The 27,392-nt window shown below is 42.8% G+C and overlaps 1 protein-coding gene across 1 annotated transcript; it reads right to left on the reverse strand.

Annotated features, from left to right (window-relative positions):
* Positions 1 to 5,266: 5,266 nt before the first annotated feature.
* Positions 5,267 to 27,183, reverse strand: AMDHD1 (amidohydrolase domain containing 1; the record flags this gene model as incomplete). The annotated part of the gene is made up of 9 exons (XM_080706023.1): positions 5,267 to 5,354; positions 6,419 to 6,579; positions 7,206 to 7,299; positions 11,605 to 11,729; positions 15,017 to 15,242; positions 17,371 to 17,648; positions 19,505 to 19,569; positions 21,441 to 21,547; positions 27,050 to 27,183. The coding sequence occupies 9 exons, from the start codon at positions 27,181 to 27,183 to the stop codon at positions 5,267 to 5,269; spliced, it is 1,278 nt and encodes a 425-aa protein (XP_080562149.1).
* Positions 27,184 to 27,392: the final 209 nt, after the last annotated feature.

Here is a 27,392-nt window from a genome sequence, read left to right on the forward strand (position 1 = left end):
TAAATAGAAAACTCCAGAAATAAATACTTCATTAAGTTTTCAGTTGTGTAGCATTCTGAGCAGCAAGAAGAAACCTCATGCATCTCTTGTCACCCCATGTGGGGCCGGAATCGTCCCTTCGTCCAGCATATCCATGCTATATACCCTGCCTGCTTCTTAGTCTCTTGTCAACCATCTCAGTCACCAACCTACTCTCATGATATCTTAGTACTTGTGTTCGAGCAACCCTTATTTTGCTTAATAATGGCCCAAAGTCCAAGAGTAGTGGTGCTGTCAATTCAAATATGTGGGGAAAAAAAGCCATAAAACGCTTCCTTAAGGTCGAAATGAAAGGGGGGTTTCTTGAGAGAAAACCCGGCAAGTTCTTGTCTACGGTGAGCGAAGAATGACACCCGCAGACCTCAGGAAGGGGAGTAAAAGGTTTATTGGAAGCAGCAGGAATGGGGCAAGGGTGGCTGAACAACCCCAAAAGGGCTGGAACTCTGGGTCCAGCAGCTGCCTTCAGGACAATACTTGAGAGTAGCCCAAGCCGAATTGCCTTCAGGTGCAGGCTGCTTTCTTCCGGAGTCCACGTGATCTGCCAGAAGGGAATAGAGAAAAGTGGCCGAACACCCCATAGGGGCTGTCGGAACTCCGGGGTCCAGTAGCTGCCTTCAGGGTCACTACCCGAGTGTCTCCCGAGCCAAGTGCCCATCAGTTGCAAACTACTTTCTCCCAGAGTCCACGCGATCTGCCAGAAAAAAGGTACAGGTCACCCCTAGGGGCCTGGTCAGCCATGATGTCCAGCAGAGGCATTCAGGTCACTTCTTGAGAGTTGCCCAAGCCACGTGCCCTCAGATGCACTCTGCCTTCTCTCAGGGCCGACACGGCCTGACCTGCGAAAGAGAGAACAGCTCCCCAAAAGGGGAGGGGGTCCCGAGTGGGAAAGTCCCCGCTTTTGCCATCTGACTGGCCGAAGCCTGACCACTTGCAAGTCCGTTTGTGGTTAGGGTGACTTTTGGGATTCCAAGAAGAATTTGCATAGGGCATTTGCAAGTCCTTTGAAGGGTCTCCTTTCAGGAATGCCAGACTTGCTTGGTGGGTTTGTTGATTAGGAAACTCAGGATGGCTTTGTGAAGCTCTGGCCTTCTTATCTCCTGAGCCTTTGGAATTTCAGGCATTTGTCGCCCCTCAGGAAACTCAGGAAATTAACTTTTTTCTACCAAGGCCTTTTCCCTATCTGCCTATTTCCTTTCTATCTCCTCAGAAAGATGAAGGTACAGTAGGATATTTTGAAAGACCACATTCGTAAAACTTTCACTACAGCATATTGGTATAACTTTTCTTTTATTATTAATTGTTGTTATTCTCTTAGTGTGTCTAATTCATAAATTAAGCTTTATCAGAGGCATATATGTATAGGGAAAAACATAGTGCCTGTGTACGTAGGGTCTGGTTACTATCAGTGGTTTCGGGCATCCCCTGGGGGTCTCAGAACATATCCTCTGTGAGAGCGGGGGTCTACTGTATTCTAGGCAGAGGAAACAGAGCAGTGACTCGTATCATATGTTTGAGGATTGTGTGAAGACATGTGTGACTGGACCTAGACCCCAGTGCTTCTCAGATGTTAGTGGCCTGGAGGTTTGTAAAGCTACAAATGCTAACCTCTGACCTCTGACCTCTACAAATGCTAAGCATCTGACCTCTGGGTGATTGATATCAAGGTTCTGCACCTCTATCAGGTCCCAGTAAGCAGCAAGGCCTACAGCGCACTGGCCTGGGAGGCATGAGGTAGTTCAGGCGGGGACCCTTTTCAGAAAGCTGTCATTTAAACAAGATCTACATACTATCTGTTTAAAGTGAAGGCTACCGAGAAGCCATTCTCAACCCTTAGCTATAAGGATCTAACCCTGTGTGACCGGGGTTCCAGAACAGTCCTGGCATTTGATTTGCCCTTTGTGTCTATCTTCTGCCTCCCAAACTCCCCCATCACCTGAGTGACTAGTCACAGTTGAGGCATCACCTGCAGCGACCCCCAGTGCTCCCTTCAAGACTCCTTCTCAAGCCCCATGATGGACAGAATTCCAAGACCCATGGATGACAACATGCAGCATTCCTCTTAACCTTCCAACGGGGGCATGCATTGGTTTGGGTAGAGTTTGTCCCTGAAGGGCCGGTGTGTTTTTAGCTTGGTCCGTGCTGTGGTGATGCTGGGAGGTGGAGCGTTTCAGAGGTGAAGCCTGGTAGAAGGTCTTCAGGTCGTTTAAGGGTGTGCCTCTGTAAAGGGTTAAGGCATTTCTCCTGGGACTCTGGTTAGCTCTTGCAAGGCCTTTATTATAAAAGCCTGAGCTTGGCCTCCTTGCCCCGCTTGTGTATCCAGATGTGGCTTCGTGTATCCAGATGTGGGTCCTTCCTCATAAGATGTGCACGCCCATATCCCAGTCTGCCATGAGTTGACAGAGCTAAGGAGGACCCTCACCAGAGCTTGGGCCATGCTATTTGGAACTTTCAGTATGCAAAACCCTGAGCTAAATTAACTTCTTTTCTTATAAGTAGCCTGCCTTAGGGATTTCATTAAAGTAAAAACAAACAAACAAAAAAAAAAACCTGACTAATACAGGCATCTTGATTTATTTTGAATATAGTAAAGCCTCACTAAATCAGAGTCAGTCAACCTGAATTTACCGATAATTTGGTAATTAATGTTTACTTGTCAAATCACTTTTTAAATAAATAGGTCAAAGTTTAGCTGGGCGTGGTGGCAGACGCTTGTAATCCTAGCATTACATATGGAGGCTGAGACGGGAGGATCACGGTTTGCGAAAGCCTGGGCTACTTAGTGAGGCCCTTTGCAACTCAGTGAGACCCTGTTTCAAAATAAAGAATAAAAAATAGGGCTGGGGGTGCAGCTCAGAGGTAGAATGCCTCTGGGTTCCATTCCTACTACCGCAAAATAATAAATAAATAAATAAATAAATAAATAAATAAATAAGCTGTGCATGGTAGCACACTCGTAATCCCCGTACTTGGGAGGCTGAGACAGGAGGATTATGCAGGTTTGAAGCCAGCCTCAGGTACTTAGTGAGGCTCTCAGCAATTTAGTGAGACTCTGTTTCCAAATAAAATATAAAATAGGTCTAGGAGTGTAGCCCAGAGGTAGAAAGCCCCTGGGTTCCATCCCCAGTACCACAAAAATAAATAAATAAATAAATAAATAAATAAACAAACAAACAAACAAATTTTGATAATGTAGTAGTTGTAAAACTAATTAAAACATTTAAAATGATTCCATGTAAATTAACATAGCCTTAAAGATACCCATTTATATAAATAAACATTCCCTCTGCAGATAATTTTGTAATTTATTCATTTAACTTTGCTCAAAAAATTTTAATAGACAATGCTGCTGATTTATTTATTGGGTATAAGGAAAACAACAATACTAATAGCAATAGCAGTGTGTATTAGAAGCTGTAAAATATTTTTATAGACTTGTAAAGAATCAAAAACAATTTTTAAACAACATTATTGAAGTTTGTTACGGTGCTGGAACTGTTCTGGGGACCCTATTGGGCTCCTGCAACTGTTCCAGTGAGAGAGGCACAGAGGCAGGTTCTTGTTCTTAACTAGGTATAGCAAACTCTAATCTGAACTCTGCAAACTTAAGTCACTTTTTCTTTTCTTTTCTTTTTCTTTCTTTCTTTTTTTTTTTTTTGCGGGTCTGGGGAAGGCATTTGACCTTGGATCTATACCCCCTGCCCCATTTTTTATTCTTTATTTTGAAACCGGGTCTCACTGAGTTGCAAAAGGACCTCACTAAGTAGCTGAGGCTGTCCGCGAACCGTGATCCTCTGGTCTCAACCTCCCAAACGCTGGGATTACAAGCATGAGCCACCATGCCCGGCTTAAGTCACTTTTTAATTACAAAGATGGAAAGACAGAATACAGATGAATAAAACCCTATACCAGAGATAGTATAGGGGAGTAACTTCAGTGACTTGAAGTCACTGAAGATTCCTGGATACAGAGTATTTTATATCAATAATCTTCTAACCAGACTAGATCTGCCCTTTTTCCAGGGCAGGTCTTTTGATGTGGAGATTCCTTCGTGTAGACCTGCTCTGCATCCAGCACAGATCCTACGCTTTTTGTTACATTCCAAAATGTGCTAGTTGATATCAGAGTCTGGGATTCCTTGGAGGCTCAAGGCATTTCCCTGTCCTAGGCTTTCGGGCTTCCTCTATTCTCTTGCTAATCACCCTTGGTACCTGGAAATCTGCAGCCCTTTCCTTGAAGCTTCTAGCTTCCTAATACCTAAGTTGTTTTTTTCCCCACATATTTCCCAAAATTGGCACATTCGATATTTTAAAGCCATTTTTGGTACATTAATACATTTTGAAGCCATTTCCCAATAATGGTACAAAGTTGATCAAATACATTTGAAAAAATGCAAAAGGCACCTCTGTGTGACACTTGACAAGTCTTGAACTCTGCTGTGAAATTTCATCTCTGGGGTTGAAGACATATTAGAAATGGAAGGATACCCTCCCACCAGGGACACTGATCCATCTAAGGGTACCTAGAAAGATGTAGAGAAAGAAAATCCCATCTGCTTCTTATAAAAGGGTATATTTTAGCTTAATTCCGTGGACATCACTTGGGTGTCCTCCCATTTCTCAGTGTTCACTAAATATAGTTTGAAAACTAAAATGTGACATGCAGAAACCAAATGGAAATTTCAAGCTGAGTCTGCTCATACCACAAAGACATTTTATGAGATTCCACCATCCTAATCTTCAGAATATTTAAAACTAATCTTTGTGAAATAATTTAATGATCTGAGATTATCATCGGAATAGGTTTACCTGTTGAACATGTGCACATGTTAAAGTAAATCAGCCCTGTGGGTTTTTCAAATGGATTAATAAGCCGGGCGTGGTGGCGCACACTTGTAATCCCCGCGCTTGGGAGGCGGAGACAGGAGGATCGCACAGGTTCGAAGCCAGCCTCGCTGGCTTAAGAGACCCTGTTTCCAAATAAAAAATATAAAAATAGGTCTGAGAGTGTAGCCCGGAGGTAGAAGGGTTTCCAGGGACCCCAGTGCCACCAAACAACAACAAACAAACAAACAAACACCAAAAAAACCCAAATGGATTAATAAGACATTAAAATATATTTAGGTGTAAGCCACATAGTTCTGGAAAGCCACTTAGATATTTTCACATAGATCAAAACTGTATTGATTTAGTGATGCAATGGAGGTGTCTTCTGTCTCCTTTCAGATCTATCATTTTTTGTAGATGACTTTTCCTTTAGCTATAACATAGTCAATTAATTCATGATGGCCTCCAAACTGGTAAATCAAATGCTCCCATCTAAGAATAAAAAATAATATATTTTTTTCAGTGCATTCAAGTCAAAATTATTGCTATGTCAATAAATGCTAATAATTTAAAAATGTACTTAAAATTAGTTTATACTAGGTCACACTGGTACCTGGGCTTTAAGAAATGGTAAATAACTTGCCTACGAGAAATCACATGTTGATCTTAAAATATTTGCTTCATTATATGATAGAGGTGGTAGATTCTGACCATGAAGTGTAGAAATAGCCACGTGTGGCGGCGCATATCTGTAATCCCAATATTTGGGAGGATGACACAGGAGGATTACAGGTTTGAGGGCAGCCTCAGCAAAATAGTGAGACTGTCAGCAACCTAGCGAGACCCCGTTTCAAAATAAATAATAAAATAGAATGGGGATCTAGCTTAGAGGTAGAATGCCTTTGGATTCAATCTCAAGTACTACAAAAGAGAAATTTTTTAATAGAATTACAGAAGTATCCACTCCCCTCTGTTGAACATGGGGCCTAAGGACTGTAACAGGCTCACAGTGTCAAGAACTCAAAGCATTTACAACTTTTATATTTAGAACAACAAAACCCAACTTGCCACATGGGAGGCCCAGATGGCAGCAGACTGTGGGTGAATATTAATCATCATCATCATCATCATCATCATCATCATCAGTATAACTGAGTGAAGGGTTTGGGGATGGAGCTGAGAGCAGAAGTCAGAGAAAGAATCAGAACCAGTGTTGACAGGCTGGAGCCAGGAGCAAGCAGAGAGTCAAGCCTGGTAAAAATAAAAACAGGGCCAGAGGGCAGAGCAGGTCCAACGTCCAGGCAAACAGGGGAGGGAACTGAGAAATCTATGAGAGACGTAATCAGATGACAGTACTGAACACTTGGTCTCCCTTGTGGTTTAGGACCTGGAGGTAGACTTTCTGCTTGGAAATGGGTGGAGACAAGAGGGGCATGCCTAGTGTGTGTGAGTCTAGGCACAGCCTGATACCAATGCCTACTGAAGAAGAAATCGAAACCTCATCCACAAAGGACAGTGGGCATAAAATAAAATAGCTGGGTTGGAGGAACACTCGCCTGGATGAATTGATGATAATGAGATCTCCTTGCTTGCCGACTTCCAAAGACCCATGCGTGTGAGATTTTCCCAGTGCATAAGCCGCATTGATGGTGGCGGCGGCCAAGGCCTCGGGCATGGACATTCTCATGTTCACACAGGCCAGATGCATGACCATTGGCTAAGGTGGGAAAAGAAAGCATTGGAGGAAAGGACGCTTCTCAACACAGGACAACAAAGTCGGTTACAGGCACAGTGGAGTGCTGGGTGTAGCTCATTAGTGGTAGACCTGGTCTTTGGCATGCAAGATGCCCTAGGTTCAGTCCCCAACACCTCTTAAAATACATAGAGATGGAACTTGCTAAATTGCTATTGGAAAAGCTATATTTACACACAAATTATGCTTTGGAAAAATCCCTTTATGATGATTATGTTTAATATTTATTTACAACTTTTCAAGACCCTTGCTGTATATGATGGAGTTTACCTCCATCCATAATTATTAAAACTTCTTTGAGCTTCGGCTGTGCTTCAGAGGAGAAAAATGAGTTCATGTAAAGCCACAATGCTCGAGGCAGAATCCAAAAATAATGCAAGTAGAAGTTTCTCTCTTCTCTTTAGGCCTGGGGGCCCTCATGTGGTGCAGAAGAATCCAATTACGCTGCTGTCTACACTTTTTTTTTTCTCTCATTTAACAGGGGAATATTTTTTAGATCTTTTATACATTTAATAGCTAGTAAAATATTTTTAAATTATTTATACGGTTGGTAGATACTCTGCTCGGAAAAACACATGAAAAATAATTACCATTGAAAAACAATAGGCATTGGGGTTGAAATCACTGCCCAGGGCAACAATTACTCCTTCGTCTAACATCTTCCTGGCACGAGGTTGCTTCAGTCTAAGGGGAGGAAGAGAAGCTGTCAGCCTCTAGGCTTGGAACTGTGTGCAATAGCCATTCAAAAGGGAGGGGAACTTGATACAGCCAACACTTCCTGTCTGGGAGAAGAAAGAGACAGGGCTCCGGGACTCTCATTTTCAACATTATGCTGTTGGAATTACTTGTTTAATTTGTGATAACTTATCTTGGCAATCTTCCACATGTATACTCTGAGATTGTTCCTACGGGAGAAAAATATCACTTATAATTGGTTTTCAGTAAGCTAAAAAAATCTAACAAATGTTTTATGACTCCCAAATTAAACAACCAGTGAAAATTTTTGTGTGTGTGTGCGGTGCTGGGGATGGAACCCAGGGGCACTCCACCTCCGAGCAACACCCCCAGCGCTCCCTATTTTTTATTCTTTCTTTTGAAACAGGGTCTCACTTTGAACCTGCGCGATCCTCCTGTCTCAGTCTCCCAAATGCTGGGATGACAAGCGTGCGCCACCATGCCCGGCCCTACAACCAGTAACGTTAAAAATAATGCTTTTCTTAAAATTAATTCCCACTTTGCCCCCTCGTTCTTTGTTTGTTTGTTTTTAGGTGTCAAACTTTTTCTGTAGGCTCTTTAAAAACACTCCAAGAATTTAATGTGTCACGTGTTGTGCTTCTTCCTGGATTAGGTACCCCTAGACCTTTTTGCCAAAATATTCTATATTATTTAGGACATAATTCAAAGATAAGGCCAGATACTAGTTAAAGTGATGAGGACAGATTTAATTCGGTCATAGCTCTCGCCCCAGGGAAGCATGCAGTGTGTGCTAAACTCCCATTTGTGCAGAGGTAACTGGCATTTTCAAGGACGAATGAGGGAGCAGAAGGGAAAGGCTTGGGGCGGAGTCTCAAGCTGGCAGAGAGGTGGAAATATGCAAAACATGGGATGGGGGGGTCAGTGAGATCTGGATTTGTCCATTGGTGCTTAGCTGGAGGAGAGACAAACATATATTTATGGCAGCAGGTAGGGGTGTAAGTTAGAGAAAGAGGCCCAAGGGCTGGAACAAGAGTTTTATCTTCTTTTTATTCTTCCTCCCTTCCTTCCATCCTTCCTTCCTTCCTTCCTTCCTTCTTCCTTCTTTCCTTTCTTTCTTTCTCTCTTTCTGTCTCTTCTTTCTTTATTTTTGGTACTAGGGATACCCAGTTTTACTCTACCTCTGAACTAGATGCCTGAAATCTCAGACAGTACCAAGCCCTATATATACTATGTTTTTCCTATACATGCAGCCTGTGATTAAGTTTCATTTATAAATGAGGTATAGTAAGAAATTAACACTAGTAATAACATAAAATGATTACAACAAAATACTTGTTTTTCTTGCAGTACTAGGGATTGAACCCAGGGGCATTCTACCTCTGAGCTACACCCCAGCCCTATTTCTTTATTTTTTATTTTGAAACAGGGTCTCACTGAGTTGCAAAGGGCCTCACTAAGTAGCTGAGGCTGGCTGCGAAACTGTGATCCTCCTGTCTCAGCCTCCCAAGGAGTGGGGCTACAATTGTACACAACCACACTTGCCTACAACAAAATACTTTAATAAAATTTACTTAACACTTATGAATTGCCGGGCATGGTGGCGCATGCTTGTAATCCCAGCATTTGGGAGGCTGAGACAGGAGGCTCACAGTTTCGCGGCCAGCCTTAGCTACTTAGTGAGGCCCTCTGCAACTCAGTGAGACCCTGTTTCAAAATAATAAAAAATAGAGCTGGGGTGTAGCTCGGAGGTAGAATGCCCCTGGGTTCCATTCCTAGTACCGTCAAATAAAAAAAAAAAATCTTATGAATTATTGCCAGGCGTGTTCGCACATGCTTGTAATCCCAGTACTTGGGAGGCTGAGATAGGAGGATTGCATAGGTTCAAAGCCAGCCTCAGCAGATTAGTGAGGTTCTCAGCAATTTAGTGAGACCCTGTTTCCAAATAAAATATATAAAAAATAGGTCTGGGAGTATAGCCTGGGGGTAGAAGGCCCCTGGGTTCCATCCCCAGTTATACACAAACAAAAGACTTACACATTTTTATTTTCAGGATTCCTCATTTAATATTTTTAGACTGCAGTTGACTGTAAATAAGCAAAATTTCAGAAGGCAAAACTGCAGTGAGGAGAAGGGAGGTGGGTACTGTGGCTTCAAACTTCTTGTTTCCTTCTAGATCTTATTAGGTGGTAGTGATGGGGGGGATTAATACCTAAAAGTGTTAGGGGAGAGCCCTAAAAACAAAGGGAGTATTTCCTGAACAATGATTGCATGCAAATATTCATAAAATACACAATAAAAGGCAACCCTAATATGGCATGAGGGAATGGTTTTTCTAAAAATGAGATTCGAGAGAGAGTTCTGGGTATAGCGAGGGGCCCTGAAAGATCAGAACAATATAGGAACAGAGAAGCCACAGAGGCGCGGGGCCTCCGCTCTGACAGTCCGTTGTTCCAAAAGGACACAACCCTATCTGGGGCAGCTACAGACGGCAGCCGCCAATGGTGTAGAAACAAAGGTCAGACATTGCATCCTGAACAATTCGTCTATATCGCAACTCAGATTTTTGCTCCATGTTAAGAGATTCAAGGCAAGGAAAAGAAAGCCTTCTAGGTGTGTATAAAAACTTATTCCTTAGCCAGGCATGGTGGTGCACGTCTGTGATCCCAGTACTTGGGAGGCTGAGGCGGGAGGATTGCAGGTTCAAGACTAGACTCAACAACTTAGCAAAGCTCTTAGCAACGTAGTGAGACCCAATTTCAAAATTAAAAAAAAAAATAGAACTAGGGGTTTAGCTCGAAGGTAGAATGTTCCTATGTTCAATCCCTAATACCACAAAACACACACACACACACACACACACACACACACACTTACAATGTGACTGGTGGTGAATTATCCACAATTAAATATTGATTGATAGCCAGGCATAGTGGCGCACGCTTATAATCCCAGCATTTGGGAGGCTGAGACAGGAGGATCACGGTTCGTGGACAGCCTCAGCTACTACCTAGTGAGGCTCTTTGCAACTCAGTGAGACCCTGTTTCAAAATAAAGAATAAAAAAAATAGGGCTGGGGGTGTAGCTCAGAGGTAGACAGCCCCTGGGTTCCGTCCCCAGTACCGAAAAAAAAAAAATTGATCGATAGCTTAGATTGATGACCACTGAGATTTGTAAGAAAAGCAGATGGTCATACTAAGGACAGTTACTAATATCTCCTGATTGTACCCTATATCATGCCCACTCTTTAAGAGAATCTAAATAACAATAAAATTATGTTATATGTTATGTGTAGAAATCACAATATATCGGGGAAAAGCACTGGAATATTCTTTTCTTTTCACTTCAAAATGTTACTAGAAGCCTCGCCTTTCTTAACCTCACCACAATTCACATCTTGGGCCAAATGACTCTTTGTTATGTGGGCTGTTCTGTGCATTGAAGGTGTGCCAGTAGCAGCCCCGAGTAGTGAAAACCAGAACTGTCTCCAGTCATTGTCAAATGTCTCCTGGGACACAAAATCACTCTGAGGTTGAGAACCACCGTCCTAAGGCTACAACTGCAGGACCCCCCCACCACCACTTCCCAGAGACCCTATATCCTAGCCACACAGAAAGGTCCCAGTACTAAGAGAAAACTGTCTCTTGAATGTGGGCCTCCCAGGCCTCAGACTGGGCAGCTGTCATGGAAGTGGTACAACGGAAACAGTTGGAGGACCTCAGGTGTCATGTTTAGCAGAATTAGAGCAAGGGCAGTTATAAAGGATGGACAAGGCATATTTCCATTCATAGAAGGTCCCCAGCACATCTCTGGGGAGATTTTACAAAACATGCTTTATCTGTCTCTACTCCTCCCATCTCCAGTATTTGTGAGGATTCTGGCACCCAATCATGGTACTCACCAGCATCCTTTTAGAAAACAAATTGGATTGCTGCTAAATATCCCTAACATCTTATGAAACCTTTCATAAGTATAGACCTGTTTCATTATTCCTAATGGTAAAAATAATGCATAATATTTTTTTTAATTGGAAAATCCCAAAATCCAGAGGAGAGAAAAAGAAAAAGAAAGCGTCATTTTCCTCAAAAAGTCCTACCACTTAAGGTCAATTCATTTCCTCAGGGAAATTCATTTAGGAACATCTATCCAGACTTGGCATCTTCATGAGCTAAGTTCCCATCATCTGTATTTTTCAGGGTTACCAGGGCAATGGAGCAAAGCTTAAGTGCCTTGTAGGTCTGTGTTCTCACCATTTGTACCTGCAGCCCTAGTGTTGGGGGTGAGAAATGGCCTTACCTGAGCATATAGGCTGTGGTGGGCAGAAGGACCGCAGAGCACCTGGCCGTTGCCATGGCAGCGATGCCTGCATCACTCACTTCTTCCAGGTGGCTGATTGCCTGGGCTCCCAGTTCAGCCCCGAGCTAAGTAGAATGGGCAGAGAGGGAATGTTTAACAAATGGCAGCAACAAAGCACATTCAAACTGTTTTTCCTACAAAAAGAAAACAATACTATATTAGGAAGATTTTTCTTTTTGTCAATTACCTCCACAATAGACACAGGGTTTGTAATTGACGTGCATTTGAAAATTAGTTAGTGTACTACTTTTAAAGGAATTTTTAAACATAAATGTTTCTATATATTTTCTGAAACAGGAAGTTTTAGGAACTTTATGGATTAGAATAAAATGTTGAGTAATATTGGTCATAAAATCTAACTATTTAAAAAAAACCTAGCCAGTCAGATGGCAAAAGGGAGACTTTCCCGCTCGGGACCCCCTCCCCTTTTGGGGAGCTGTTCTCTCTCTCGCAGGTCGTGTTGGCCCTGAGAGAAGGCAGAGTGCATCTGAGGGCACGTGGCTCGGGCGACTCTCGAGTAGTGACCTGAAGGCCTCTGTTGGACATCATGGCTGACCAGGCCCCTAGGGGTGACCTGTACCTCTTTTCTGGTAGATCGCGTGGACTCTGGGAGAAAGTAGTTTGCAACTGATGGGCACTTGGCTCGGGAGACACTCGGGTAGTGACCCTGAAGGCAGCTACTGGACCCCGGAGTTCCGACAGCCCCTATGGGGTGTTCGGCAACTTTTCTCTATTCCCTTCTGGCAGATCACATGGACTCCGGAAGAAAGCAGCCTGCACCTGAAGGCAATTCAGCTTGGGCTACTCTCAAGTATTGTCCTGAAGGCAGCTGCTGGACCCAGAGTTCCAGCCCATTTGGGGGTGTTCAGCCACCCTTGCCCCATTCCCTGCTGCTTCCAATAAACCTTTTACTCCCCTAAAAAAAATAAAAATAAAAATAAAAATAAATAAATAAATAAATAAAAACCTAGCCAGGCATGGTGGCCCACACTTGTAATCCCATTATTCAGGAGGCGGAGACCGGAGGATCACGGTTGGAGGCCAGCCTCAGCTACTTAGCAAGGCCATTCACAACTCAGTGAGACCCTGTTTCAAAAAAAGACTAAAAAATAAGACCAGGGGTACAGCTCGGAGATAGAATGGCCCTGTGTTCCATCCCCAGTACTGTAAAAAAAATCTAATTATTATAGCATATAAAACACAACATAGATAGGTATTTTGGAAAGCTCCTGCACTCTGTGAAAACAGACCAGTTAAGGAAATAAACTTAAAATGTGGAATTATATGAATAATTTGAAACTATCAACTTGAACTTGATTTTCCTTCAGATGATAAATTGAGGGCTAGATTATTAGAAATAAACCAAAAGGTTTACTTCTATGATGACAGTGGACATATTGCTTTAATGTAGGTTCATCTCAGCTTAGTCTCATCATATACTTTATTTCTAACTAGGAAAGTTTCCCCACACATGCACATGTGTTCCCCAAGCTAACACATTAAACATACTAAGGAAAGAAAAGCAGATTGATATTTGATGCAGCCCAGGTGGGATGCGATGTCCCCAACCTGTATCAGCAGCTCTCTCAGGTCAGAGAATATTGGAGATCAGGGCTCTGGGGAGTCTGGTGATCTACAGGGGAGTTTCTTTCTGACCCTGGAATCATCCTCACTTTTCTGAACTTGATTTGCTTACCATGGGTATTGATCTCTATTGATTTAATCCACTGACCACTCTTTACAACCAAGAGTTTCTCAGTGATCACCCAGTTTGCATTCATTCAATAAACATTTACTTGGAAAGCTCATCTGTAGCCCCAGGCACTGTGCTGACTCCCAAAGATGTGTGACTATGCCCAACAAGGGCCACAGAGGCTTTTAACCCTGTGGGATGAGGGCAGAAAGAAGCCATAAGGTACTCTTGGGGAAGTTTGGGAAGGAGACCCAGAGAAGTGACAGCTAAGATGAAACATGGGAATTAGACTTAGCCAGAAAAGAGGAGTTGAGATTAAAGAAATGGCATGCACAAATGCTGGGGTACTGAGAGTAGTTTATTGTGGCTGGTTCACTGTAGAGAGGGTAGAGGAAGTGAAACCAGGAAGGAGAGATAGGGGAAGTTGGAAAGGTAAGCAACAGTCAGAGCCTGGTAAGCCATGTACAAAGCTTGGAATTTGTCCTAAGTGTGATGCTAAGCCTTTAAGTGTCTTTGAGCAATGGAACAGAAGAGAAAAATGCCCCAAGAGAACAGATTAAAGGACGGGATTAAAGTGGATGGAATATCGGAGGCTCAGAGAACAGCTATTGCTGGAACCCAGGTGAGAGGTGGAGGTGGTCGGAGCCAGACAGTGGGGTGAGGGGAATGGATGTAGGGGGAAAAGGGGAGGCCTTGGTGATTAGCTTAAATACAGTTGATGAGGGCCAGAGAGAAGTCAAAATGGCGCCCAGGTTTTTGGCTTAGGCAACAGAAAGATGGTACTCTTATTCACAGGGGCAAGAAACACAAGACAAGATTGGAAGTGGTATTAAGATTATTGGGTGGGTCAGCTTGTGGTTGAGATGGAGGTAGAATGTCTGCAACTGTATTTATGTCTCCAGGGAAGTTGTTTATTAAGTTTCAGGCCAGAACTCACAACTGTAGGCACTGTTTCTTATTCACTATTGAATTCTCAATTCCTGGAAGAGTGCCTAGCACACCAGCTGAAAGCATAAATAAATGAATCTGGGCAAGACATAGATTTGAAAATCATCCTGTGGCTCTTAATAGCGCGCTCTACCAACACCAGTCTGGATGCTACCATAAGAAGATCCCGGAAACCTGAGGTGGCGGCACATGCTTGTAATCCCAGTATTTGGGAGGCTAAGACAGGAGGATCACAGGTTTGAGGTGAGCCTCAGCAACTTAGCAAGACCCTGCTTCAGAACAAAAAAATAAAAAAGGGTTGGGAGTATAGCACAGACACACAGATCCTAGAAGCTACAAGTGAAATTACTGTCCTATGCTAATGTGGCTCTGTGTGTGAACCAAAATATGTTGTGAATGTAATAGATGAGAATGCAGAGGCTTCTTTTTCTATTACTATCACCGGCAGATGATAATAAAAGACAGTGATGAGGCTGGGGAGGTAGCTCAATGGTAAAATGTGTGCTCAGCCAGAAAAAGAGGAAGTTTGTATAGAGGTCAGGGTTTCCCAGGCTCAAACAAACCAGTCTGCACATTGTTCAAACAAATGCCCCCTTTCTCTATCTTTCCAGAAGGCCACCTTTAACTGTGTACAAACAGATTAGGCCTTCCGTAGCAGGAACATGCAAGAATGATTGTTGGCAGAAACTAGAGGTTAGGGGGTCATGGTACCTCCGCAGCCCGCATCGGATGCAGCTCGTCCCCGTGGAAGTTAATTTGTAGCCCTATCTCTTTCCCACTTTGAAGGATCCTTCTGGTGGAATCCAGATCAAAGACACCCTTCTCACAGAACACATCTATATTGTCGACGTGTATTTCCCCATTCCTCACAAGTTCCTTCAGCTTCGGGAGGTGGTTATTAATGATGTCATCAGCAGCTTCCAGGGCAGTTTTTCCTCTGATGGGAGAAAATAAGATTACTCTGGGCTTAGGACAGTGATGTCTCCATGCGCAATTGTAGGGACTTTGTTCTCTCTTCTCCCCCCCACCTCTCTCTGGAGAAATGGTAATTGGCCATTTGTAGATGCGAAGAAACAGTGTAGGTAAATGACCTCAAGCCCCGAAAAGGTAGAAAAAAAATGCAAGTTAATCTTAGGAATCTTAACAACTGTGCCATGCCTGCCAAGCAGAGGTACCAAAATTTCTGTATGCACCAACCAACACAGAGATGCAAATTGTTCAGCTCTGCTAATGCTAACACACCTGTGTTGCCTTTGGGACTCTAATAAAGCCAGCTGCTGCAAAGGTGAGTTTCCCTATCAAGACACTTATGAAGCATCCTGGATGTGACCCCTGAGAACCCAGCTGCGGTCCACTTACCTGGGCCCCACCCACCAGCCTGCCTTTTTCTTTCTCTTCCTCCACAGTCTTTCCTGAAGCATCTGCCTAAGGCAGCCTATCTCACTATAAGGAGACATGGCTAAAGAGGAGAGCAGGAGGCCTTGAAATGCTCTCTAAAATTTTGGGGTCGTTGTACATCAGAAAGACTGGGCTCTTAAAGTCTGATAGACACAGAGCGCTACCTGTGGCTACATAACTATAGACACACTATTTGCCTGTGATTTGCATCTCAGGGCATCTAGATGCAGATTTCAGAGGCTCATAGACAGATGGAGAAATTTCCTGTAAAACTTCAGCCCTTTCTTTTGCACATAAAAGACTCTTGCTCAGAAAAATATTTCAGGTATGTAGGTAAAACATATTTCAGGTATGTAGGTAAAAGTCAACTAGGAGGTAAAGAAACAACTTGTGTTGTTTCTACTTCTCAAGACAATCATAAAATACGGTGTTAGGTAGCTCCATATTATAGATGTGCAATTTATGTTCAAAAAAGTTGTCAACATCCTCAAAATTGCCTAGAGGTAGCTAAGCTGCAGTCAAACTCAGTTTCGCCAGAGTCTAAGACTTCTCACCTTGCCACACTGCATCTCCTACTGAAAAAAAAAATTAAAAAGCAGACGATCATACACTATAGTCCATCTGAAAAAAACCTACTATTTTTTATAGACAGGCTATTTCAAAAATCTCAGTGCATTTTTAAACTTTAACAATTTCAGAAATACAAATGCTGAACTTACAACAAGATAACAGATTACTAGAAATATTAAATATACTTTTATTACTTTTCTACATAGCCAGTTTTGTGAATTTTAAATAATGAATTTTAATGGTATTTTTTCGGTTTCTCTGATTTAAGAAAACCACTTCTGAATTCTCTATATCACAAGATTTTATCTATGTCCTGCACAATGTTATTATTAATCTCTACTATATAAATATATTTTGTTTTGTTATGTTTTGTCTGCGGTACTGGGGATGGAACCCAGGGGCATTCTACATCAGAACTACACCCCTACGCCCATTCTTTATTCTTTATTTTGACACAGGGTCTCACTGAGTTGCAGAGGGCCTCACTGAGTAGCTGAGACTGTCCTCAAACCACGATCCTCCTGTCTCAGCCCCCCAAATGCTGGGATTAAAAGCGTGCACCACCATGCCCAGCTCTACAACGTTTTATACTAACCATCACAGGAAACTATTCAGATTAGTACCTATATTTCTTTTCTTTTCTCTTGTCAGCACTGAGGTTTGCACCCAAAGGCACACTACCTCTTTGGTGTAGCTACTTTTGTAATCCTTTATTTTTATTTATTTATTTTTTGACAGGGTCTCACTTAGTTGCCCAGCCCGCCCTTCAACTTCTGATCCTCCTGTCGGGCCTCCCAAGTCTGGATTAGAATCTATAACTTTAAAAGGACTACAGCGGGCCATTTCTTTTTGGTAACCAAAAGACCTTGAAGTGCCTCCTCTTTGACCATTAAAGAATCGGCAAAACTGCAGGGGCTGGTGGAGCTCCTTCCTAAAACCGCCTGTGCTAGGGGTTCAGCGCGACACCTCTGCAAAGGCCTCTTTCTACAGGTCGCCTTGCCAGAGCTGAGGTGCTAGTGGACCTCCACCCCAGAGAACGCAGCTCCCACTTCATCCCGGTGCCCTAGTTGCACCCCAGTCCCTCCGGCTGAGGTTACTTGGGCACGGAGTGAGCCCCGCAGTACGTGGCGGAGATGCCCAGGGGCCCCTCTCGCCGGGCGCGCTCGATCACGCGCAGCATCTTGAGCTCGGCGTCCAGGCTGAGGCCGTATCCGCTCTTGCACTCCACCAGCGTGGTGCCGGCCCTCATCATGCAGCTCAGCCGCTCCTGGAAGGCGCGGAACAGCTCCTCCTCCGAGGCTTGGCGGGTGCGCTCCACCGTGAAGTTGATGCCCCCTCCAGCCTGGTGAATGTCCATGTACGTGGCTCCTGCCAACTGAACACGGGGCTGGTCAGGGAGGTTGCAGACGAGACTCTAGACCCTCACTCCACTGGGGATATTAACGAGCGAGTAAGAAGAATGGGGCACAAGCACCGACCACACCCCCAGATCAGAAGTTGCAAATCTTGGAAGCTTTGCTTTGCCAGACTCTGGTTTGTGGGGCTGGGAAACGAAGAGGGGTCTCAGGAGGGCACTGGCGAGGCAGAGGTGGGAGATGTGATGTGTAAGCATTTGGGGGTCTCAGGGCAGCAGCAATCCACTAATACTCTGGTACAGAAGTATTTCAATATTTTTATTATTATTATTATTATTATTATTATTATTATTATTGCAGTACTGGGGATGAAACCCAGGAGCATTCTACCACCGAGCTACGCCCCCAGCCCTATTTTGTATTCTTTACCTTGAAACAGGGTCTCACTGAGTTGCAAAGGGCTTCACCAAGTAGCTGAGGCTGTCCTTGAACCGCGATCCTCCTGTCTCAGCCTCCCAAAGGCTAGGATTACAAGCATGTGCCACCACACCAGGCTGAGTATTCCAATATTGTAACCACCAAGTCTGCTCCAGTATATGCCAGCTCAGACCCAGCCCTCCCTATACCCCCTCAGCATGTTTGAGAAAACAAAGTTTTAGGGGATTCAGGGAGCCCCGCTGCATATCCACAACTCCACTAAAGTTACCCTGGGGAGTTTCCAGGTCTCGATATTTGAGCACCAGAGTTTGGAGGCTGATCTTTGTCACTCAAGCAAATAAAGAAGCTTTGCCTGCGGTCCCCTGGGCTCCAGGTGCTCTGCAGGGCAGAGAGAGGGGCAAAGTGCACAGGTCACTGGCTCCCACCTCGCTTCAGCGGCTCTGCCACCGCCAGCCCGGACCTTTGTCTACACGACCCTGTCCCTTCTCCAGACCTGGTTTGCTCCTCCCATATAAGGACAGCACTGGACTAAACAACCTATCTTTGAGGTTGTTTTGGGCTCTGAAGTTGTTGTTGTTGTTGTTGTTATTTATTTTATTTAGTACTAAGGATTGAACCCAAGGACATTCTACCTCTGAGCTAAACCTCCAGCCCTTTTTATTTTTAATTTTGAAATGGGGTCTCACTAAGTTACTGAGGCTGGCCTTAAACCCTGTGATCTTCCTGTCTCAGCCTCTCAAGTACTGGGAATTACTGGCATGCACCGTCACGCCTGGGTGTAATTCTGAATTTGGTAAAATAGTTTGAAAAATAACTAGGATATTGAGAAAGGTGTATGATATTTGAAGAGAAGGCTTTTTTTCTGAAATAATCCCATTTAGCTACTAGAATGCACATATTATTTTTCCTTAAACAATGTGAATATGGCTTTAACCATGGAATTAGGAGTTGGCTATGGCTAATGTATGACTAAGACAAATAATGTTTTATAATTTGTAATGTCTTATTTTTTGAAAAAAGAATAATATAAGACATTTTATTTTTGTGATTAGTAGTATATTTTTTCAAGGTGATTTTCAAACTATTCCTTGGATCTCTTTCAAAAGCTACTAAAGGTAGAGATTTACAGTGGGGTGGGGGAAGGAAAGGAATGATCGGTGGGTAAGTCATCCGGCTTTGTTCTGAAAGGATTCTGCAGCTAAAATCTTTCCAATGCTATTCTACTTAAAATGTTTGCTAGCCCTGTGACTACTATAAAGATCTAGGGTAGTTATAAATGAGCCCATTTTGTTGCTATTTACTTCTAATACCCAATTTAAAATATCCATCAAAAAGAAGTATGGACATATGAGGCAAAAATCGATTGACAGCCTATAAACTCTTTTTTTTTTAAAGACTGTGTTTGTGCCTTATTTTGATTTTTTGTTGTTGCAGTTACCTTCATTGCGAACTCGTGAACTCTTTCACCAGCCCATACAGGGTGTGTGTGGGCATCCACCAAACCTGCAACCAATAAGTCACATCATTTTATTATTTATTTATTTGTGGTATTGAGGATACCCTGGGGTATATATGCCCTAGGATACCCAGTATCCTCATTTTTACCTCTGAACTATACCCCCAGCCCTATTTTTTATTCTTTTTTTTGGAAACAGGGTCTCACTGAGTTGCAGAGGGCCTCACTAAGTAGCTGAGGCTGTCCGTGAACCGCGATCCTCCCGTGTCAGCCTCCTGAATGCTGGGATTATGAGTGTGCGCCACCACGCCCGGCTAAGTCAGGTCACTTTAAAGTTGGGAAGTAGAAAGCACTTGGCTGACGGCTGTACCGTGCTGTGTTGAGGAAGCATGGCAGTGGAAGGAGATGGAAGAGGAAGATTTTGGAAGTTTCCCTCTCTATGCCTCATCTAGAAGGTTCTAATAGGAGAGGGTAACTCAACATGATGAAAATATCCCTCAGAGAGACACAGCCCCTTTGCTAAGTCCACGTTCAGCAAACAAGCCTGTACGCCAGGTTGTCAAAACCATTAATTGAGTGTTAGCTGAGCAAAACTAAGGACCGTGTCACCAAGGAATAAGAACATCCCCAATCCCTCAACTTCAAGAAGGAAAAATGCAAAGGCTCGATCTTCAAGCAAGAAATATTTTAATTAAAAGGTAATTATAAGACAATTACTTGGAATGTTTGGTTTTTCAGGTATTTCAGTCAAGTTTATCTTTACCAAATATTTAAAATAGCTTAAAGGGGCTCATAAATGATTCTGATTAGACTAAGATCAAAAGTCCCTGTTCAGATGTTTTTCTATCATCGTTTCTTTCTTACATTTCACCCTGACTTTGTATCCTGACTCCCAAATACCAGAACAGAGAACTTCTATCAAATGTGCTCAGTGAGCTTTCTTTTTTTTATTTCTTTTAGTACTGGAGATTGAACCAGGGACATTCTCCCTCTGGGTTCTGTTGAAATGGAGTTATATTAAATTGCTGAGGCTGGTCTTGAACCTGCAATCAATCGTTCTATATCAACCTCCCAAGTACAAGCATTACAAGTATGCACCACCATGCCTGGCTAAACATTTTTAAGATATAAAATTGTATGTAAATTAATTATATTAAAATGTATATATAATTAAATGCATATGATAAATCCAAAAATTATATAAAGTAAAATAAATGCAATAAATTCATTTAAAACAATGAAAATAGTTGTATACTAAATACAATAAGTTTATATAAAGTAAAAATAAATAAAAAGCCCTTACATTTACATTGGACTCAAGATTTGTGAGATTTATTTTAGAGATGGTGAGAGATATAACATAGATGATCATTAATAAACTGATTTTATTGTCAATCACTTTCATGATAAAAGTGGACTATAGCAAAATCCCTAGGGTAACTCTAGGTCCCTACAAATTTGGAAAATTTTCAGTATTAGAGACAGCAACTGTCCTGATACTTCCCCTCTGCAATGAATCAACAAAGTGATTTCAACTGCTTTGAAATCTAAATATGACACAGCTCTTTCCCTTCAGCATATAAGTGGAAAGAAGTGGAGAAGGTGAGTGGATTTGATTCCCAGCTTTCCCTTTACCTGGTCAGTACCTTGGGGAGGATATTTCGCCCCTAGCCTCCAGTTTCTGAACCTATAATATGTAGGTGACACCTACCTTTCAGGGTAGTTATAAGAATTTGGCACAATGTCATGTTTGTAAAAGTAGCTAGCCTCTCGATAGTGGAAATTCAATGCATGGAACCCTTATTTTTTAAATATTATTTTAGGAGCCTATTTTAAACAACCTGATATTCTCCCTCTGTATATTTCTGAAACAACTGTTAAAACTACTTTCTAAGATTTATGAAAAAAGGATGGATACCTGGTAGGATACATTTCCCTGAGCAGTCAATTCTTTCTTCAAAAATTTCTTCAGAAAACTGTCTTTGGATAGCATCAGCAGGACCAATAGCTTCTATAAACCCATCTCTGAAAAAAAATTTAAGAAATATCACTGAATCTGGGGAACGTCTTGTGAGAAATCTCACCAATTATCTAAAATATGTTTTTGGGTGCCTTGATATCAATCGTTCAGCGTTTATTGTGTTTTCCTGCTGAACCTAAGTCTTTAGGTTCAAGGCTACATTAAAGACAAAAGGTCAAACCATGTATATAGCCGAGGTTGCTACTCCATCCCCAAGATCAATGTTCCCTTTTCCCACAGTACTAGATTTCTAAATTTTAGCTGGACACATGGCCATTCAAAATAGAGACTACATCGCCCATCCTTCCCTTGGCCAAGTTTGGCCATGTGACTAGGTTCTAGCCAATAGGATTGTTCTCAGCTCCTCGTCTTAATGGCTGGAATGTACGCACCATAACTAGAGACAGAGTCGCCTTCTTAGATTGTGGATTGACTGTGAGAGCTGGTCGTACATGGTAGAGCAAGGTAGGAGCTGGTCATACATGGTAGAGCAAGGTAGGAGGGGCCTGAATCCTGACAACTCCATGGACCGCTGCCATCAACTAGTCCTGTATCTAACTTCTGAATTTCTACATAGGATAGAAATAGACCTCATCCTGTTTCAGCCACTGCTAATATAGGCTGTTGTTACTCACGGTAAATTAGCTTCCAAAATGGCAATTCAGGGATATGATTTCAAGAGCTAGAAAGTGCTATAAAGAGCAAGGGAAGGTAAGTGATTAAGAAACAAGACTGCAGTGGTTTGTTTGAGTAACCTAACAATATCAGAGTGGAGGAGCAGAAACTGGATAAAAAGATATTGGCAAGGAGAAAAAAAATAATGATTTTTGAGGAGGACACATTTAGAGGTAGAAGAAATGAAATTTTGAAATTTAATTCTATGTCCTGATGAACCCAACTCTGAATCACTAACAACCTTTCTCTGGCCGAATTCAATAATCCACCCACTATGCAGCAAATCTGGTGATGGAAGGAAACAGCAGGGTTAGAAATTGACCCCTGGGTGGGAAAAACCAAAGAGAAGGCTCTCAGGGCTATTTTTCTCCTTTTCTATCAGAGCCGTGTCCCGTTTGGTAGAAAGCCCCAGTAAACAGGAGCCATAGGCCAGAAGACCGGATAGAGGACTCTGCAAAGAGTTAATGACCAACAGCGCCGAGGAGGGGCTGTTTGTGCTTTAACAAGGTCAAACCTGAGAAGTCAATCTCTAACTACCCCACTCTGTGTGGGAGGAGAATGTGGTCCTCTTCCTGACCACACAAATCGCACGATTACAGCTTTGAAAAACATGGGTCTTGCCTTCGCTGATGAATTCTTACGTTTAATGTTTGGACAAAGTCTTGTGTCCAAGGACAGTTATTGAGGAAAACTAAAAGAATTTTCTCAAAATTGTGTTTTTAAAAGTAGCCTTTAAAAATTACTGAGATTTCTACTGTCTCTCAGTGCTGTGGTGAGATTTTCACTGTTCTTTGCCAAGTATGTGTGTGTGGTGGGGAACAAGGCATAAAACAATGTATATACATTTATTTTCTTTTTAAAAAAGTATATTTTTATTTATATTTTTTATTTTTTTGAAAACAGGGTGTTTTAAACCAGAGGCTGACTTCAAACCTGCGTGATCCTCCTGTCTCAGCCTCCCAAGCATGGGGATTACAAGCGTGCGCCACCACGCCCAGTAAAAAAAAAAAAAAAAGTATATTTATGCAACTCTGTTTGCCAAAAAAAAAACCCTCTAGAAGAGAAAAATCTAAATGTTGGCATTGATTCATTGAAAGGTGGGTGTAAGAGCTAGTTTTTTCTTTTGCATGTCTGTATTTTCTAACTTTTTTTTACAATAAACATATATCACAGGTACTTTTTATTTTTATTTATTTATTTATTTTTGCCGGTTTGGGGATGGAACCCAGGGGCATTTTACCTCCGAGCTACACCCCCTGCCCTACTTTTTATTCTTTATTTTGAAACTGGGTCTCACTGAGTTGCAGAGGGCCTCACTAAGTAGCTGAGGCTGTCCGCAAACCGCGATCCTCCAGGTCTCAGCCTCCCGAATGCTGGGATTACAAGCGTGCGCCACCACGCCCAGCTTCACAGGTACTTTTTAAAGACAAGCAAATAAGAATAGAGAAGTGTTGTTTTTATTTACTTCCTTTTCTGAAATGTTTAGGAAGAAAAAATTCTACAGAATCTTTTAGAAGCAGCAAAGCCAACCTGAAAAGTACCTTATACTTGAGAAGCTACGGTAATGAGGATGACTTAGGGAGGCTGATGCTGAATGGCTCTCAGGGTGCTTTGTGAAAGTTTAGCAGAGGCACATAAATAGTCTCTGTTACCAAAATCTAAAAATTGCTCTTATTTTAGAGATAGAGAAATCTGACATTCCTCTATGCATTCCTTGCCCTTTGTGCAGTTCGCATAAGCCCCAGCAGGTCAAAGTACATGTTTGGTGAATGAATGAAAAGGTCCTAATTTTAATGGGTTCATTATCCTGGGACTTACTGGCCTCAAAGAAGGAAGATAAAATGCCCATTAGTTTTTGTTTCCACATTCTCCCCTTTTTGCTCTCCTCTGAGATGCTAAAACAAATGGTCTTTGTGGATGGATTTATATTTTCACTTCTGTCGCTTTTGCTCATCAGGATGTTTCCATGTTGGTTTTAGCCTTTGGATAAGACACTTGGAAGGGGGGTGACTGGACTTTTTTGTCTCCATTTGGTGACAAAATGAAAAGTTTCTTCAAGCTGGACATGGTGGCCCATGCCTGAAATCCCAGTCATTGGGAGGCTGAAACAGGAAGAAGGCGGGTTTGAAGCCAGCCTCAGTAACTTAGTAAGACCCTGTTTTTTTTTTTTTTTTTTTTATGCTTTTTAAAAGGCTGGGAGTTTAGTTCAACGATAGAATGTCCCTGGCTTCGTTCCTGATATCAGAAAAACAAAAGAAAAATTTCTTCAAGATTAGCTACAACTGAGAGAGAGAGAGAGAGAGAGAGAGAGAGAGAGAGAGAGAGAGAGAGAGAGAGAGAGGCTAGCAAGTGAACAACCCAATCCTGTCCCCAACTAGTCATATTAGAGCAGCAAAGTTCTGAATAGTCCTCTCTAAGAAGCATATCACAGATATCACAGACTCAAATCAAGAAAACCACCTTCCAGACCACAAGTCCCCTCCTTCCTCCTTCTTTCCTCTTTGATGTGGTTTTGATGTGACCGTGAGTATGAAGAACACCCTGGAATCCGAGAGTGATGTTGGTAGCAGTGCTATCCTTTCTAGGGGTTCTCTATTTCCCAAACTTAGTAGATATTCTCTCAACTCTCTAAGTGAATGTGTAACTGTAGCTGATTTTAACAAAATTTTTATATAACACTGGAAACGTTTTCTTCCCTATATTAACTTAAAAAAAAAAAACCACAAAACTACAATTCCCTAAACCTGGGCTCCTACTCAACCTCAGGCAGACTTAATAATGCAGGGCAGTCCAGGTGCTGTGGGGCTGGAATGCAAATCCTCATCCTCATCCCGGTAGCCCTCCCAAACATTGTTCTTTTTTTCTCACTTTGGGCAGGAAGCTCAGAAGATTAACAGTTGAAAAGAACACATCTGAATCAGGCCATACCCCAGTCCAGATTTACATCATTCAAAGCCACCACCATCTAAGTACAAGACCACAATGATCAGGAGGTGCTTTTTAAAATTCAGATGGACCTGCTTGGCTTTCTGACAACAAATTATCCAGTTCTTATAGCTAGTTCCTGTCAGTAAATTTTTTCTTCAATAAATTAAACTAGTCCATCTCTAGAAAAAAAATGTATTGAGAACTACTTTTTATTATTATTATTATTATTATTATTATTATTATTATTATTAATTATTTTGGTTGTACTGGGGTTCCTGGAAGCCCTTCTACCTCCGGGCTACACTCCCAGACCTATTTTTTTTTATATTTTTTATTTGGAAACAGGGTCTCTTAAACCAGCGCAGCTGGCTCCGAACCAGCACGATCGATCCTCCTGTCTCCGCCTCCCAAGAGCAGGGATTACAAGCGTGCGCCACCACGCCCGGCTGAGAACTACTTTTTAAAAAGTTGAAATCTTACCAGTCTTAAGACTCTCTGCTAATCTTGATATTTTCCTGCATGTCCTTTTGTGTTATTAGACTTAATATTTATTTCAACTTCAAACCTCATCCAATTATAACATTAATTCTAGTACTATAGTTCCTCATTTAGTATTCTAGTTCTTGCAGGATTTGATCAGTGCTGAATTATTGAGGTCAAAGTAGCCAAATGCAAAGTTTTCATCCCAAGTCTTTTTGTAATGCATGGCCCATTGCCAAAGTCCCAGATGCTTCAGAATGATCTTAGGTGTTTGTTAACAATAATGACACTGTTTTAAGTAGCATATTAATGATCCATTACCTGGCAAATATGCAATTACTTAAATTTTAATAATTACTTGAACCATTTTATTAAATACCTCAATTTACCTCAATATGATATGCTATTTATGTAACGAAGTGCTTTTATAAGTAAGGGAAACATGGTAAAATGAGTATACACCATAATATTTATTGCATACTGAAAATAAATTTAATCAATTAAAAAATAAATAAAAGAAAATTCAGATCTCAGCCACTGGGGATGGTTGTACACATCCCAGTACTTGGGAGGCTGAGACAGGAGAATAACAGGTTCAAGGCCAGCCTCAGCAATTTAGCAAGACCCTGTTTCAAAATAAAAAGGACTGGGGATGTAACTCTGAGGGAGAACGCCTCTGGGTTCAGTCTTCAGTATATAAAATAATTAGGTCTCAGAACTCCACTTCCTGAAATGCTGACTTAAAGATCTGAGACTAGAGGGTGGAGTCAGAAATCCATTTGACACAGGGTCTCGGATAGGTTGATGGGACCCTGTTTCAAAATAAAAATAAAATTGGGCTGGGAGTGTAGCTTGGAGGTAGAATGTCCCTGGGTTCAATCTCCTGTACAAAAAAGAAAGAAAGAAAAAGGGAAGGAGGGAGAGAGGAAGGGGAAGGAGGGAAGGAAGAGAGGAAGGGAGGAGGAGGAGGAGGAGGAGGAGGAGGAGGAGGAGGAGGAGGAAGGAAGGAGGGAGGGAGGAAGGGAGGAAGGGGGAAGGAAGGAAGGAGGAGGAGGGAAGGAGGAGGAGGAGGAAGGGAGGGGGAGGGAGGGAGGAGAGTGAAAGGAAGGAAGGAGGGAGGGAGGGAGGGAAGGAAGGAAGGAAGGAAGGAAGGAAGGAAGGAAGGAAGGAAGGAAACGATCCCTCTTACAAAGTTGGCGCCCTGGTCGCACCCGGAGAGGACCCCAGCCCTTCTAATTGTTGGGCAGCGGATGGTATTTTTGCAGCAGAGGCGGGACCCTGATGCGTTCTAAGGGGGTGATCAGCTTGAGCGCTTTTTTTCCCCCCCCACCAAAGAAAACCCAAGCAGCCCGACCTGTGCGCGGGGGTGCCTCGGCGGCAGGCCGGCCCCGTCTCGGGGTGCAGGACGCGCCCCCGCCACTTACGTGCCCACCACCAGGCTGGCGCCCTCCAGCACCGCCAGGCTGCGCAGCGCCGCCCCGGCCAGGAAGCGCTCGCCGCGGCCGCACACCAGCACCGCCTGCCGCGCGTTCTCCAGCAGGAGGCGGCGGCCCGCCATGGCCCGCGGGGCGCGGGAAGCCGCCAGGGACCGGGGTGGAAAGAACCAGGAGGACGCTTAGTGACACTCGTGTCAGGGGCTCCCTTGCTTGGGGTAAAAAGAGGTAGAGACTTTGCCCCTGCCTTTTATGGAAGGGAGAGGAAGCTCGGCCCCTTGGACAGAGCAAGCCGGGCTGCGGCGACCACGTGGCCTGGCTAAGGGGGTCACCC

Source organism: Muscardinus avellanarius (genome assembly GCF_963383645.1).
Source record: "Muscardinus avellanarius genome assembly, chromosome: 11".
NCBI classification, from domain to species: Eukaryota; Metazoa; Chordata; class Mammalia; order Rodentia; family Gliridae; genus Muscardinus; species Muscardinus avellanarius.